The sequence below is a fragment of the Nerophis ophidion genome, linkage group LG08 (genome assembly GCF_033978795.1).
Source record: "Nerophis ophidion isolate RoL-2023_Sa linkage group LG08, RoL_Noph_v1.0, whole genome shotgun sequence".
Lineage (NCBI taxonomy): Eukaryota > Metazoa > Chordata > Actinopteri > Syngnathiformes > Syngnathidae > Nerophis > Nerophis ophidion.
In genome coordinates, this window is record NC_084618.1 from 78,668,347 (window position 1) to 78,683,346 (window position 15,000).

General features: G+C 38.4%; 1 protein-coding gene across 1 annotated transcript in view; it reads right to left on the reverse strand.

The window, feature by feature from the left end:
* Positions 1-15,000, reverse strand: part of LOC133558429 (paired box protein Pax-2a-like) — a 90,573-nt gene that overhangs the window by 70,516 nt on the left and 5,057 nt on the right. The window contains exons 4-6 of the mRNA XM_061909816.1: positions 5,866-5,945; positions 5,642-5,761; positions 1,520-1,528 (exon numbers count right to left, since the gene is read on the reverse strand). Of these exons, the coding sequence (XP_061765800.1) occupies positions 1,520-1,528; positions 5,642-5,761; positions 5,866-5,945 (209 nt within the window). The remainder of the gene's footprint in view (positions 1-1,519; positions 1,529-5,641; positions 5,762-5,865; positions 5,946-15,000) is intronic.

Below are 15,000 nucleotides of genomic sequence, written 5' to 3' on the forward strand. Positions count from 1 at the left end.
ACTGATATGCTAAAGGTCTTAAGTGTTGTACGTGCAGACAAATGTTTTAAATTAAGAGGTGGGTAGTAACGCGCTACATTTACTCCGTTACATCTACTTGAGTAATATTTGGGATAAATTGTACTTCTAAAAGTAGTTTTAATGCAACATACTTTTACTTGAGTACATTTATAGAGAAGAAACGCTATTTTTACTCCGCTCCATTTCTCTACATTCAGCTCGCTACTCGCTACTGATTTTTATCGATCTGTTAATGCACGCTTTGTTTGTTTTGATTTGTCAGACAGACCTTCAAAGTAGGATCGGTCACATGCCTGCGTTTCACCAATCAAATGCAGTCACTGGTGACGTTTGACTCCGTTTCACCAATCAAACAGAGCCAGGCGGTCTCATGATGATTTACTGCACTTTTTTTCTTATAAACCTTTATTTATAAATTTCAACATTTACAAACAGTTGAAAATATTAATCAAAGTAAGTACAAAAACAGTACAAAACAGTATAAAAACCGTACAAAACATCGCCAGGGGGTTGTAAATTCAAAGTAACTAAAATAGAATGCAAAAAATATGTATATACAAAATAAACAAAGTACAAAGCCATAGGCTCACTCAATCTCAGTAAATAACTTAAATTTGGAACACAGCATCATCGTTTTCACAGATTTTTGGTTGTTAGAGGTAGAGAGTTTTAATGTAGAGTTCTAAATCTTTTTTAAAGACACAAAAAACAAGTCGGGTATTGAGAAACATACATTTATGAATATAAAACTTAGCCAATAGTATAATGAGGTTTCAAAGGTAAAATTGATTTTTAAAATGTTTTTCAATACAGTGTAAAACCATATATATATTATATAATATTGTTTTAGTTGCTTAAGAGATATTCCTGGCTCTGAATTTGTTCATTGCTATTTTTATGTTTTTGTGCATTACTTGTTGCCGTCATCATTAAACGAACAGGTTACTCAACAGTTACTCAGTACTCGAGTAGTTTTTTCACAACATACTTTTTATTTTTACTCAGGTAAATATTTGGGTGACTACTTTTTACTTTTACTTGAGTAATAAATCTTGAGAGTAACAGTACTCTTACTTGAGTACAATTTCTGGCTACTCTACCCACCTCTGTTTGAATTACATTTTTCTCTTAGGTTATATTTCTCCTCCTTTGTTGAGAAGAACTTTTTTACATTCTTGGGTCGCAGGTTACAGTTTACTTTGTGCATCATTTTAGCTGCTTACAAATGTCATTGAATTTCAGTATTTTTGATTCAATAAATAACGTTTTTGTATGTTCTATCTAGCCAACATTATGTGTTATTTTAACTGACCTTTTTAGTAACACTGTTAGTGAATGAAGCTTACTTTTGTAGTTATTTCCACGTTTCCACCAAACAGCACTGCTCGGTTCGGTTCACCGCAGTCCAGTTCAGATCAGTCAAACCCTGATCCAGCTGGTGTTTACAGCGGGATGGCGACAGATTGCTACTAGACTTTAGCGGGTTCGATTTGGATACTTTGGGTCCCTTTACGATCGAAACGCAATAAAATGCAGACCGTGGCGCTTTGTGGAAACAAGGCTCGTAAGACCCAAAGTGAAGCACCTGTGTTGCAAAAATTGCGGTCAAACAATGCGAGGACGTCCACAATACAAGCTTTACGTCATCTTCAGTTGCAATCTGCATTGAAAATGTACCGATCCGTTATTTCAGGTTGGGTGTAGGGCAAGGGGGGGTGGGACATTAAGCTTAATACGAGGGGTCCTCTAAAGGCTCCACATGAACCCTCGAGAACAGCAGACGTTCGTATTATGCTCTCGCCACCGCAAAGGCTTGATTATGTCATTTTGCCGTGCCCACGTCATGCTGGTTTTTATATCTCTGCCAGGAAATCTACCTCTGACAAGTCATTAGTCATCTCCCGCCTCCGCCCCCGCCACCCACCTTCCGGCACACATAAAAACATCAGTTCCTCGATATCCCGCCAGAACAAAGACGCGGCTACGTCAACCACGCTCCGATTAGCTCTCATTGCGGAACGCTGTGGGAACAAAGCACTGCATCATTCCAAAACACACTTTGTAAGACCATTGTCGTCCGCTGCTCATGTATGCAGCGACATTAAGGTAGCCTCGTTCTTACAGAACCAATAATCTATAAAAAGCCTCGGGCCTCAGAGTTGCAGGAGAGGGAGAACAAAAAAGGTGGGAGAAAAAAAAACCCCACACCGAGCTATAGCAGCTTCATGGACTGACCTGGGTGGTCGGCTACATCATCTTGACATGTAATTATCTAAAGCCCTTTAATCACTTCCATAAAGATTAATTGCAGGAGACAACAGTGGAGGTCGTGCCTTCAAATAAAAAAAAGACTCCTCGGCGGATTGACACAGCGGTGTAGCCGAGTTCAGGTGTTTTATTAAGGGTCATCGCCTGGAACGGTGGGCGCCCTTTTTAGAGCTACAGAGTTGCAACTTCAGCACGGCCCGTAAAGAATGGCCGCGCTGCTCCCTTCTTGTCGACTGTCCTCCGCTGACGACAATGGGAATCGATATATGTCCCTCAAATCTACATGGGTTTAATTATGGGACTCTGGGTTAAGTGTAACCTCTGGAAAAGTCCACAGCAGTATGACCGAGGGTAGCACAATATGCTGTAACCTGATTTGGATTTTGAGAGGGGTACAACAGGAGTCCCTGGAAACTACTCCAAGGTTCGGCTATGGATGTTCTCATTCGTCCAGGTCATTGAATTCTCAGGGCATTCAATCGATCGCAACTGGACTGTTCAGTTGGTACTAGAGTCTGTCTTATCAGTTTGTGCTCATAGACTTAGCTCCCTGGATCAGACTACCTTGCACCAATCTAAGTCTATAAGAATGAACTGATGAAGCTTGCTCAGATGAGAGGCAAACATTTTGGAGGACAAACTGAACAAATCCAGTTGAGATCGATTGAATGCTCTAAGTCTTGAATTGGTCAGATCTAGTCCGAGCCCAGACAAAATATGACCAATCTAACTCTGTGAACATGAATTGATGAAGCCTGCTCGGATGAGAGGCAAACCATCATCTAGGACAACCTGAGCAGCCCAGTTGCGATAGATTGAATACCCCGAGACTTAGACTGGTCAGATCTGGTTTGATCTCGGACTAGATAGGCCCAATCGAGTCCCATCACCGACTACATCTGACCAATCTATCTGACCAAAATAAATCTAGGAACATGAACATATAAATAAAGCCTGAGAGGCGAAATGTCTTCTAAGACAAACTGAACAGTCTACTTTGAAAACCCTGAGAATACTCCAAGGTACAACTCAGTTGCGATCGATTGAATGCCACGAGACTTAGACTCGTCAGATCTGGTTTGATCTCAGACTAGGTAGGTCTGATCGAGTCCCATCGCCAACTAGATCCGACCAAAATAAATATAGGAACATGAACATTTAAAGCCTGAGAGGCTAAATGTCTTCTAAGACAAACTGAACAGTCTAATTTGTTAACCCTGAGAATACTCCAAGGTACAGCTCAGTTGCGATCGATTCAATGCCCGTAGACTTAGACTGGTCACATCTGGTTTGACCTCAGACTAGATAGGTCAGATCAAGTGCCATCACCGACCAGATTTGACCAATCTATCTGACCAAAATAAATCTAGGTGAAATGTATTCTAAGACAAACTGAACAGTATACTTTGATAACCCTGAGAATACTCCAAGGTACAACTCAGTTGCGATCGATTGAATGCCCCGAGACTTAGACTGGTCAGATCTGGTTTGATCTCAGACTAGATAGGTCTGATCGAGTCCCATCGCCAACTAGATCCGACCAAAATAAATATAGGAACATGAACATTTAAAGCCTGAGAGGCGAAATGTCTTCTAAGACAAACTGAACAGTCTACTTCGAAAACCCTGAGAATACTCAAAGGTACAGCTCAGTTGCGATCGATTCAATGCCCCGAGACTTAGACTGGTGAGATCTGGTTTGATCTCAGACTAGATAGGTCAAATCAAGTGCTATCACTGACCAGATCTGACCAATCTATCAGACCAAAATAACTCGAGGAAACTCATATAAAGCCTGATAGGCGAAATGTCTTCTAGGACAAACTGAACAGTCTACTTTGAAAACCCTGAGAATACTCCAAGGTACAGCTCAGTTGCGATCCATTGAATGCCCCGAGACTTAGACTGGTCAGATCTGGTTTGATCTCAGTCTAGATAGGTCCGATCGAGTCCCATCCCCGACTAGATCTGACCAAAATAAATCTAGGAACATGAACATTTATAGCCTGAGAGGCGAAATGTCTTCTAAGACAAACTGAACAGTCTAATTTGAAAACCCTGAGAATACTCCAAGGTACAGCTCAGTTGCGATCGATTCAATGCCCCTACACTTAGACTGGTCACATCTGGTTTGATCTCAGACTAGATAGGTTAGATCAAGTGCCATCACCGACCAGATTTGACCAATCTATCTGACCAAAATAAATCTAGGTGAAATGTATTCTAAGACAAACTGAACAGTATACTTTGAAAACCCTGAGAATACTCCAAGGTACAACTCAGTTGCGATCGATTGAATGCCCGAGACTTAGACCGATCAGATTTTGGTTTGATCTCAGACTAGATAGGTCAGATCGAGTCCCATCACCGACTAAATCTAAACAAAATAAATCTAGGAACATGAACATATAAAGCCTGAGAAGCGAAATGTCTTCTAAGACAAACTGAACAGTCTACTTCGAAAACCCTGAGATTACTCCAAGGTACAGCTCAGTTGCGATCGATTGAATGCCTCGAGACTTAGACTGGTCAGATCTGGTTGGATCTCAGACCATATAGGTCAAATCGAGTCCTATCACTGACAAGATCTGACCAATCTATCTGACCAAAATAAATCTAGGAACATAAACATATAATGCTTGAGAGGCGAAATGTTTTCTAAGACAAACTGAACAGTGTACTTTGAAAACCCTGAGAAAACTCCAAGGTATGTACCCAAGATGTGAATGGGTCAGGTAACCTCTGAGGACATGCCCCAAGTGACAATCATCCCTGAAAACTGAAAACATGCTCTTGCATCACTTAGCTTCCGCGACTGACACCAGCTGGCTCTTCCCCCTTCGAAATTCACTGCAGTCCCTACAAAAAAATTCTAACATCATGTCAGTAGCGACGCCAATTGCATAGCTGGGATTGGTTTTTTCGTTTAGGGGTCGCTCAGTCCACCTTCGCAAACATCTTCTTTTCCGGTTTCGGCGCAATATGATTAGTTCCAACTCCAACAACAATGTGGATGTCGCTTCAGTCCCCAACAACTACTACACACAGGAAGCTAATAGCTAGTCAAGGAGAGTTGGAGTTGCTCAATGAGGAAACCACTGCCTTTAGCGAAAGAGCTATAAAGGCATCAAGATGGACAAAAGCCACATGACGCGAGAGCATGTTTTAGCAAGGGTACAACAACGGAAAACAGAAGGTAGAAATCCCTCAAAAGCACACTAAAAGATAACGAGTGGCTCTGCTTTTACAGATACAGGTAAGCGCCAAAGGTGCAAAAGGCGAACAACTGCAGTGCACTCCTTAGAGCACAATGGCTTCTCTAACAGCGCTCATACACGAAAATACATCTTACCTTCGTCTCTTTTCCTCTTCTCGCCGTTGGATCGCGGGATGCCCAGAATGCCGTTAATGGAGTAGGATCCCGCAGGGTCGTTGGAGGCGCTGGTTACCGGCGGAGACACTGTGTTTGGCACTGAAAAGGAAGGGAAAATGTAATGAAGACCTGCTGTGAGTCCATTTGGAGTTCCCGCTGATGCAGAAGATGGGCACAGTCGATGATGATGTTGCGAGACTTACCTATGGTATGGCCTGTTGTCGACAGGGATGTCCCATCAGGCGACGGATGGAATGGCTGCTGCACTTTTGTTCGGATAATCCTGTAAAACAAAGTCAAAGAAATTGTCACTTGTCCAGCCGGCGGGGGAAACATCGGGAGTTTGGCCTAAAGCTGCAAAGCCACTGGCTGAGGGTGGACTAGAGTCTACCACCCAGACCCCCTCGGGACCGGCAGCTCCCCCCAGCCCCCTGCGGCCCCGCCAATGCGGATGAGGCCGTATTGATCAGAAAAGTCCGGGTTTTAGGCCACGCGGGCAAAGAGATGCAAATGGAGAGCTATAAATTACATGTGACAGGAAAGCAATAGTTCCTTATTGCTCCCTCCTCCTTGCCGCACGAGCTCACGTTAGATTTGTTCCGTCTGAGCGGCACCCCGGGAGACAGAAAGCTGTCGCCGTAATTTGTAAACTCTCAAAGTACTTATCAGTTCTTGTACTTCTTCTTGCTAAGGCAGCCTTCGCCGAACTAAGGGTGCAGGAAAGCAACATGACGACCTGTTTCAATAAGCATCCGACAAAGAACCGCGTTCTTTCTAATCAGGCTTTAGTCGGGATTTGAGGCTTGTGTCACATAGCTCAATAAAAATCATCCCCCCCTTAAAGTCCTACTGAAAGCCACTACTAGCGAGCACGCAGTCTGATAGTTTATATATCAATGATGAAATATTAACATTGCAACACATGACAATACGGCCGGTTTAGTTTACTAAATTACAATTTTAAATTTCCCGCAGAGTTTCTTGTTGAAAACGTCGCGGAATGATGACGCGTGTTTGTGACGTCTCGGGTTGTAGCGGACATATTAGCCCAGCACCACACACGGCTAAAAGTCGTCTCTTTTCATCGCAGAATTACACAGTAATTTGGACCACCGTGTTGCTGAATCTTTTGCAATTTGTTCAATTAATAATGGAGACGTCAAAGAAGAATGCTGTTGGTGGAAAGTGGTGGATTGCAGTTGCCTTTAGCACCGAAACACAGCCCGGTGTTTCTTTGTTTGTTGTGAAGCTTTAACACAGAGCGGTCAAGCGAACATTTTTCTCTACGTCAACCAGCAAGTTTTTGGACGGGAAAATTGTGATATTAAGTCGGCTCTTACCGGAGACATCAGTGGATTATGGGACCTCCTCCTCCACCTCAAATAGGCAGCTGTGATCTTGGCTCCTCGGCTTCTCTCTGAGACACTGGCAGTCACCGTAAGCAATCCGACTTTCAGGTATGATTTTACATCCATCCATCCATCATCTTCCGCTTATCCGAGGTCGGGTCGCGGGGCCAGCAGCCTAAGCAGGGAAGCCCAGACTTCCCTATCTCCAGCCACTTCGTCTAGCTCTTCCCGGGGGATCCCGAGGCGTTCCCAGGCCAGCCGGGAGACATAGTCTTCCCAACGTGTCCTGGGTCTTCCCCGTGGCCTCCTACCGGTCGGACGTGCCCTAAACACCTCCCTAGGGAGGCGTTCGGGTGGCATCCTGACCAGATGCCCGAACCACCTCATCTGGCTCCTCTCGATGTGGAGGAGCAGCGGCTTTACTTTGAGTTCCTCCCGGATGGCAGAGCTTCTCACCCTATCTCTAAGGGAGAGACCCAAACTCATTTGGGCCGCTTGTACCCGTGATCTTATCCTTTCGGTCATGACCCAAAGCTCATGACCATAGGTGAGGATGGGAACGTAGATCGACCGGTAAATTGAGAGCTTTGCCTTCCGGCTCAGCTCCTTCTTCACCACAACGGATCGATACAACGTCTGCATTACTGAAGACGCCGCACCGATCCGCCTGTCGATCTCACAATCCAATCTTCCTCCTAGGTACTTGAACTCCTCCACTTGGGGCAGGGTCTCCTCCCTGTATGATTTTACAATCTCACTAAAACACTATTAAAACAATTATCCCAGTAAATGTGTCTAATTACATCTGAAACGGTCCCACTGCCGCCGCCTGTAGCCGTCGCCTTTTCTTTTCTTTTTTTTTGTTCTTCACTCTAACTTTCCTCATCCACGAATCTTTCATCCTCGCTCAAATTAAGGGGGAAATTGTCGCTTTCTCGGTCTGGAGGCTATGATTATAAACAATGTTCAGATGTGAGGAGCTCCACAACCCGTGACGTCACGCGCACATCGTCTGCTACTTCCGGTTAAAGGCAAGGCTTTTTTATTAGCGACCAAAAGTTGCGAACTTTATCGTCGATGTTCTCTACTAAATCCTTTCAGCAAAAATATGGCAATATGGCGAAATGATGAAGTATGACACATAGAATGGAGCTGCTATCCCCGTTTAAATAAGAAAATCTAATTTCAGTAGGCCTTTAAGATAAGACTAACCAAACACTTGATGGATCCCATCCTCCTTGTCCAATACTGCGTAGCTTTGTTTGGTGTCTGAACAAAAGCGTGACTTTTCCCAAAAAAACGGAAAAAATATAAAAAAAATTGTATCGATAAAATCAAGCAACGTCCTAAAGAGTCTTTAATTGTATTTTTTTTTTTTTCAGTTTTAATTGTTTGCGTCCCGTCAAGTTCAACGCCGGAGTTTGAATAATGCAGGCAGGCCAAAGGTGCCTCGCTGGAGCGTTCCCTTTTGTCAAGTGTCCTGGGGTCAGATAGTGCAGGACCCCCGACGGGGACTGCTCAAGTGGAAAAAGAGACCAGCTTCATGCGGTCTCGAACATTATGGGGGGGGGGCTCACACAGCTGACCCTGAACTTGCAGACCTTCTTTTATATGATGCAGTACTGATATTTCTCTCTTCACCTCCTGAGGACCTCGGCGGTGGGCATTTTCTTTTTCTTTTTTCTCCAGAAACTCTGACATAAGACGTCAAATGTTCTCAAGACGTTAAGTAGATTGATTCATCCCCCAAAAAATTTTTTCTAAATCTCACCAGTGACCTCTTTTCCTATTAAAACTATTACCGGCCTTAATAGCATTTTAAAATATTAATATTGCACTGATAACATTCCGACTCTTCTCGATTCAATTTCCCCCACTGAAACAAAGACGTGCAAGGCTCCGAATCGAACTATTTAATTGGAATCGAAAAAGAGACAAAAAAAAGGGGGGAGGTTGAAGGTGGTCCTTTCTTCTTCCTCTTCTTCTTTTTATTAATGCCATTAATGTACATTTTGCACTTTATCGCACGTACACGTGTGTGTCGGGTCGCCTTTTTAAGCGAGCACGGAGCATGAAATGAATTTTCTTCTCAGCCCTTTTTCTTATTTAAAAAGATGTCGTGTCTGTCCAGGAACACCCAGACCCCCCCATCAACCCCCCACCCCCCCATCAGCTCATTAAAATGTAATGCCTCTGTGGAACGGTGCCTCTTAAGCAAAGTTCATCACAGCATAGGCTGATGTTTGTCGCGGTTAAAAAGGCTCCTGCATGTGCTGTTTAAGTTGGGAAAATGCAAAAAAAACACATATATAGCAAAAATGTAAAAATATAAAATAATGTTGCTTTAAAAAAATAAATGTTGACATTTTTTTTTTTAATTGTTTTCAAAATATTTCCTTTTAATGAAGATAATAAGTTGGCCTAATTTGTTAATAATGTGTATTCTTGTGTATTAAATTTGTTTTAGGAGTCTTTTTACATGTTTTTAGGAGTATTTTTACGTGTTTTATGAGTTTTTTTACGTGCTTTAGGATCTGTTTTTAAATTTGTTTTAGGAGGTTTTTTTTACATGGTTTTAGGAGTATTTTTCCGTGTTTTATGAGTTTTTTTACGTGTTTTAGGAGTCTCAATGTGATTTAGGAGTCTTATTATGACTTTTAGGAGTAATTTACGTTTTAGATGTCACTGTGCATCTCTTCGGAGTCATTTTATGTGTTTTGGAGTCGGTCTTAATGTTTTAGAAGTTGGTTGTTGTAAATGTTTTACTCGTCATTTAATGTGTTAAGTCGTTTTATGCATTCGTGTTTCGCACAAGAGATAGAACATCTCACTCTGTGTTTTCTGGAATTTGTGCTGTATTGGTGGAAACATCCCTCCTGTATATTTGCATTTTGCATAACGGACCTATTTTTTAAAAGAAAAAAAAAGACAAAAAACAAAAGTCCACTACAGAGCCTGAGAAAACTGATGTTTAAATGTATATGTCGACTGCAGGGGTCCGAGAATGACCTTATTATACAGGAAAATGCAAAAAAAAAAAAAATACATATATAGCAAGATATAAAATTATAAAATAATGTTGCTTTAAAAAAATAAATGTTGACATTTTTTTTTTTTTAATTGTCATCAAAATATTTCCTTTTAATGAAGATAATAAGTTGGCCTAATTTGTTAATAATGTGTATTCTTGTGTATTAAATTTGTTTTAGGAGTCTTTTTACATGTTTTTAGGAGTATTTTTACGTGTTTTATGAGTTTTTTTTACGTGCTTTAGGATCTGTTTTTAAATTTGTTTTAGGAGGTTTTTTTTACATGGTTTTAGGAGTATTTTTCCGTGTTTTATGAGGGGGTTTTTTACGTGTTTTAGGAGTCTTCATGTGATTTAGGAGTCTTATTATGAGTTTTAGGAGTCTTGTTATGTGTTTTAGGAGTAATTTACGTTTTAGATGTCACTGTGCATCTCTTCGGAGTCATTTTATGTGTTTTGGAGTCGGTCTTAATGTTTTAGAAGTTGGTTGTTGTAAATGTTTTACTCGTCATTTAATGTGTTAAGTCATTTTATGCATTCGTGTTTCGCACAAGAGATAGAACATCTCACTCTGTGTTTTCTGGAATTTGTGCTGTATTGGTGGAAACATCCCTCCTGTATATTTGCATTTTGCATAACGGACCTATTTTTTAAAAGAAAAAAAAAGACCAAAAACAAAAGTCCACTACAGAGCCTGAGAAAACTGATGTTTAAATTTATATGTCGACTGCAGGGGTCCGAGAATGACCTTATTATACAGGAAAATGCAAAAAAAATACATATATAGCAAGATATAAAATTATAAAATAATGTTGCTTTAAAAAAATAAATGTTGACATTTTTTTTTTAAATTGTCATCAAAATATTTCCTTTTAATGAAGATAATAAGTTGGCCTAATTTGTTAATAATGTGTATTCTTGTGTATTAAATTTGTTTTAGGAGTCTTTTTACATGTTTTTAGGAGTATTTTTACGTGTTTTATGAGTTTTTTTACGTGCTTTAGGATCTGTTTTTAAATTTGTTTTAGGAGTTTTTTTACATGGTTTTAGGAGTATTTTTCTGTGTTTTATGAGGTTTTTTTTACGTGTTTTAGGAGTCTCAATGTGATTTAGGAGTCTTATTATGAGTTTTAGGAGTCTTGTTATGTGTTTTAGGAGTAAATTACGTTTTAGATGTCACTGTGCATCTCTTCGGAGTCATTTTATGTGTTTTGGAGTCGGTTTTAATGTTTTAGAAGTTGGTATTTGTAAATGTTTTACTCGTCATTTAATGTGTTAAGTCATTTTATGCATTCGTGTTTCGCACAAGAGATAGAACATCTCACTCTGTGTTTTCTGGAATTTGTGCTGTATTGGTGGAAACATCCCTCCTGTATATTTGCCTTTTGCATAACGGACCTATTTTTTAAAAGAAAAAAAAAGACCAAAAACAAAAGTCCACTACAGGGCCTGAGAAAACTGATGTTTGAATTTATATGTCGACTGCAGGGGTCCGAGAATGACCTTATTATACAGGAAAATGCAAAAAAATAAAATAAATAAATAAATATATAGCAAAATATAAAATTATAAAATAATGTTGCTTTAAAAAAATTAATGTTGACATTTTTTTTTTTTAGTTGTCATCGAAATATTTCCTTCTAATTAAGAAAATAAATTGGCCTAATTTGTTAATAATGTGTATTCTTGTGCTGTACTGGTGGAAACATCCCAAAAACAAAAGTCCACTACAGAGCCTGAGAAAACTGATGTTTAAATGTATATGTCGACTGCAGGGGTCCGAGAATGACCTTATTATACAGGAAAATGCAACAACAACAACAACAACAAAAATACATATATAGCAAAATATAAAATTATAAAATAATGTTGCTTTACAAAAATAAATGTTGACTTTTTTTTTTTTAATTGTATACAAAATGTTTCCTTTTAATGAAGATAATAAGTTGGCCTAATTTGTTAATAATGTGTGTTATTGTGCTGTATTGGTGGAAACATCCCTCCTGTATATTTGCGTTTTGCATAATAGACCCATTTTTTAAAAGAAAAAAAAAGACCAAAAACAAAAGTCCACTACAGAGCCTGAGAAAACTGATGTTTAAATTAATATGTCGACTGCAGGGGTCCGAGAATGACCTTATTATACAGGAAAATGCAAAAAATAAAAAAATAAAAAAATACATATATAGCAAAATATAAAATTATAAAATAATGTTGCTTTAAAAAAATAAATGTTGACCGAGAATGAGCTTATTATACAGATAACCCATCCTAGGTGTAGTTCTGTTAGGTACCAAACGTATGGATGGAAACACTTGTATCTGTGCCTTTTACAGAATGCGTAGACCAGGGGTCACCAACGCGGACACCAGGTCGCCCGTAAAAACCAGATGAGTCGCCCGCTGGCCTGTTCTAAAAATAGCTCAAATAGCAGCACTTACCAGTGAGCTGCCTCTATTTTTTTAAAATTGTATTTATTTACTAGCAAGCTGGTCTCGCTTTGCTCGACATTTTTAATTCTAAGAGAGACAAAACTCAAATAGAATTTGAAAATCCAAGAAAATATTTTAAAGACTTGGTCTTCACTTGTTTAAATAAATTCATTTATTTTTTTTACTTTGCTTCTTAGAACTTTCAGAAAGACAATTTTAGCAAATACAACCTTAAAAAGGATTTTAAGATTTTTAAACACATATATCTTTATACCTTTTAAATTCCTTCCTCTTCTTTCCTGACAATTTAAATCAATGTTCAAGTATTTTTTTTTTTTATTGTTAAGAATAATAAATACATTTTAATTTAATTCTTCATTTTAGCTTCTGTTTTTTCGACGAAGAATATTTGTGAAATATTTCTTCAAACTTATTATGATTAAAATTCAAAAAAATTCTTCTGAAAAATCTGTAGAATCAAATTTAAATCTTATTTCAAAGTCTTTAGAATTTAATTTAAAATTTTTGTTCTGGAAAATCTAAAAGAAAAAATGATTTGTCTTTGTTAGAAATATAGCTTGGTCCAATTTGTTATATATTCTAACAAAGTGCAGAATGGATTTGAACCTATTTAAAACATGTCATCAAAATTCTAAAATTAATCTTAATCAGGAAAATTTACTAATGATGTTCCACAAATTCTTTTTTTAATTTTTTCAAAAAGATTCGAATTAGCTAGTTTTTCTCTTCCTTTTGTTCGGTTGAATTTTGAATTTTAAAGAGTCGAAATTGCAGATAAACTATGTTTCAAAATTTAATTTGAATATTTTTCGTATTATCTTCTCTTTTAAACCGTTCAATTAAGTGTTTTTTTCATCATTTATTCTCTACAAAAACCTTCCGTAAAAGGAAAAAAAAATGTACGACGGAATGACAGACAGAAATACCCATATTTTAATGTATATATATATATATAGATTTTTTTATTTAAGGTATATTGAGTAAATTGGCTATTTCTGGCAATTTATTTAAGTGTGTATCAAACTGGTAGCCCTTCGCATTAATCAGTACCCAAGAAGTAGCTCTTGGTTTTAAAAAGGTTGGTGACCCCTGACGTAAACGCATTTTTAAAGTATATATATGTATGTATATATATATATATATATATATATATATTTTTATTTTTATTTTTTTTTTTTTTTTTATTATTACTGCTTTTATTTATTTATTAGATGCCTTTTACTGAATTTGCACAAGCGCTGTTTTCAATATTATATGATAATGCCTTTTATACTGAATGTTATGTACTGTATGTGATTGTTGGTCCACTTGAACGTTGGAGTCTGCAATAAGGCTCGATTGAGTCACCTGACAGCTACATGTTGAATTCATATTATATATTTTGCAAGCATAATAATAGAAATTGTTTTGCATTATTATTTTTTTTTTACTGTGTTAAACATGCCTGACAGCAACATGTTGAAATCATGTTATGTATTTTGCATGCATAATAATAAATATTGTTAGATGAATATCTGCATGCTGTCTTAAAAAAAAAGTTTTACATAACAAACCTATTTTTTTTTTACTCTGTTAAGAGAAAAAAAGTCTAAACTCAAATGTCCACCACAGAGGACAGTAATGTCATGTGGTGCACATGCCTGACAACATGTTGAAATCCTGTTATATATTTTGCATGCATAATAATAATAAACATTGTTGGATGAATAGCTGCACAGTGTTTTTTTTTTTAATGTTTTTTGCATAACAGACCTATTTTTTTTTTAGTCTCTTAAAAGAAAAAAAAAGTCTAAACTCAAATGTCCACTACAGAGGACAGTAATGTCATGTGGTGCACATGCCTGACAACATGTTGAAATCCATCCATCCATCTATTGTCTACCGCTTATTCCCTTTTGGGTTTGCAGGGGGCGCTGGCGCCTATCTCAGCTACAACCGGGCGGAAGGCGGTGTACACCCTGGACAGGTCGCCACCTTATCGCAGACATGTTGAAATCATGTTATATATTTTGCTTGCATAATAATAATAAACATTGTTAGATGAATAGCTGCACACTGTCTTAAAAAAACAAACAGTTTTGCATAACAGACCTTTTTTTTTTTTTTTTTTACTCTTTTAAAAGAAAAAAAAGTGCAAAAACAAATGTCCACCACAGAGGACAGTAATGTCATGTGGTGCACATGCCTGACAGCAACATGTTGAAATTATGTTATATATTTTGCATGCAAAATATATATCATCCATCCATCCATTTCCTACCGCTTATTCCCTTTTGGGGTCGCGGGGGACGCTGGCGCCTATCTCAGCTACAATCGGGCGGAAGGCGGGGTACGCCCTGGACAAGTCGCCACCTCATCGCAGACATGTTGAAATCATGTTATGTATTTTGCAAGCATAATAGTAAATATTGTTGGATGAATAGCTGCACACTGTCTTTAAAAAACACAATTAGTTACCTTTTTTTTACTCTGTTAAAAGAAAAAAAAGACTCAAATCAAATGTCCACT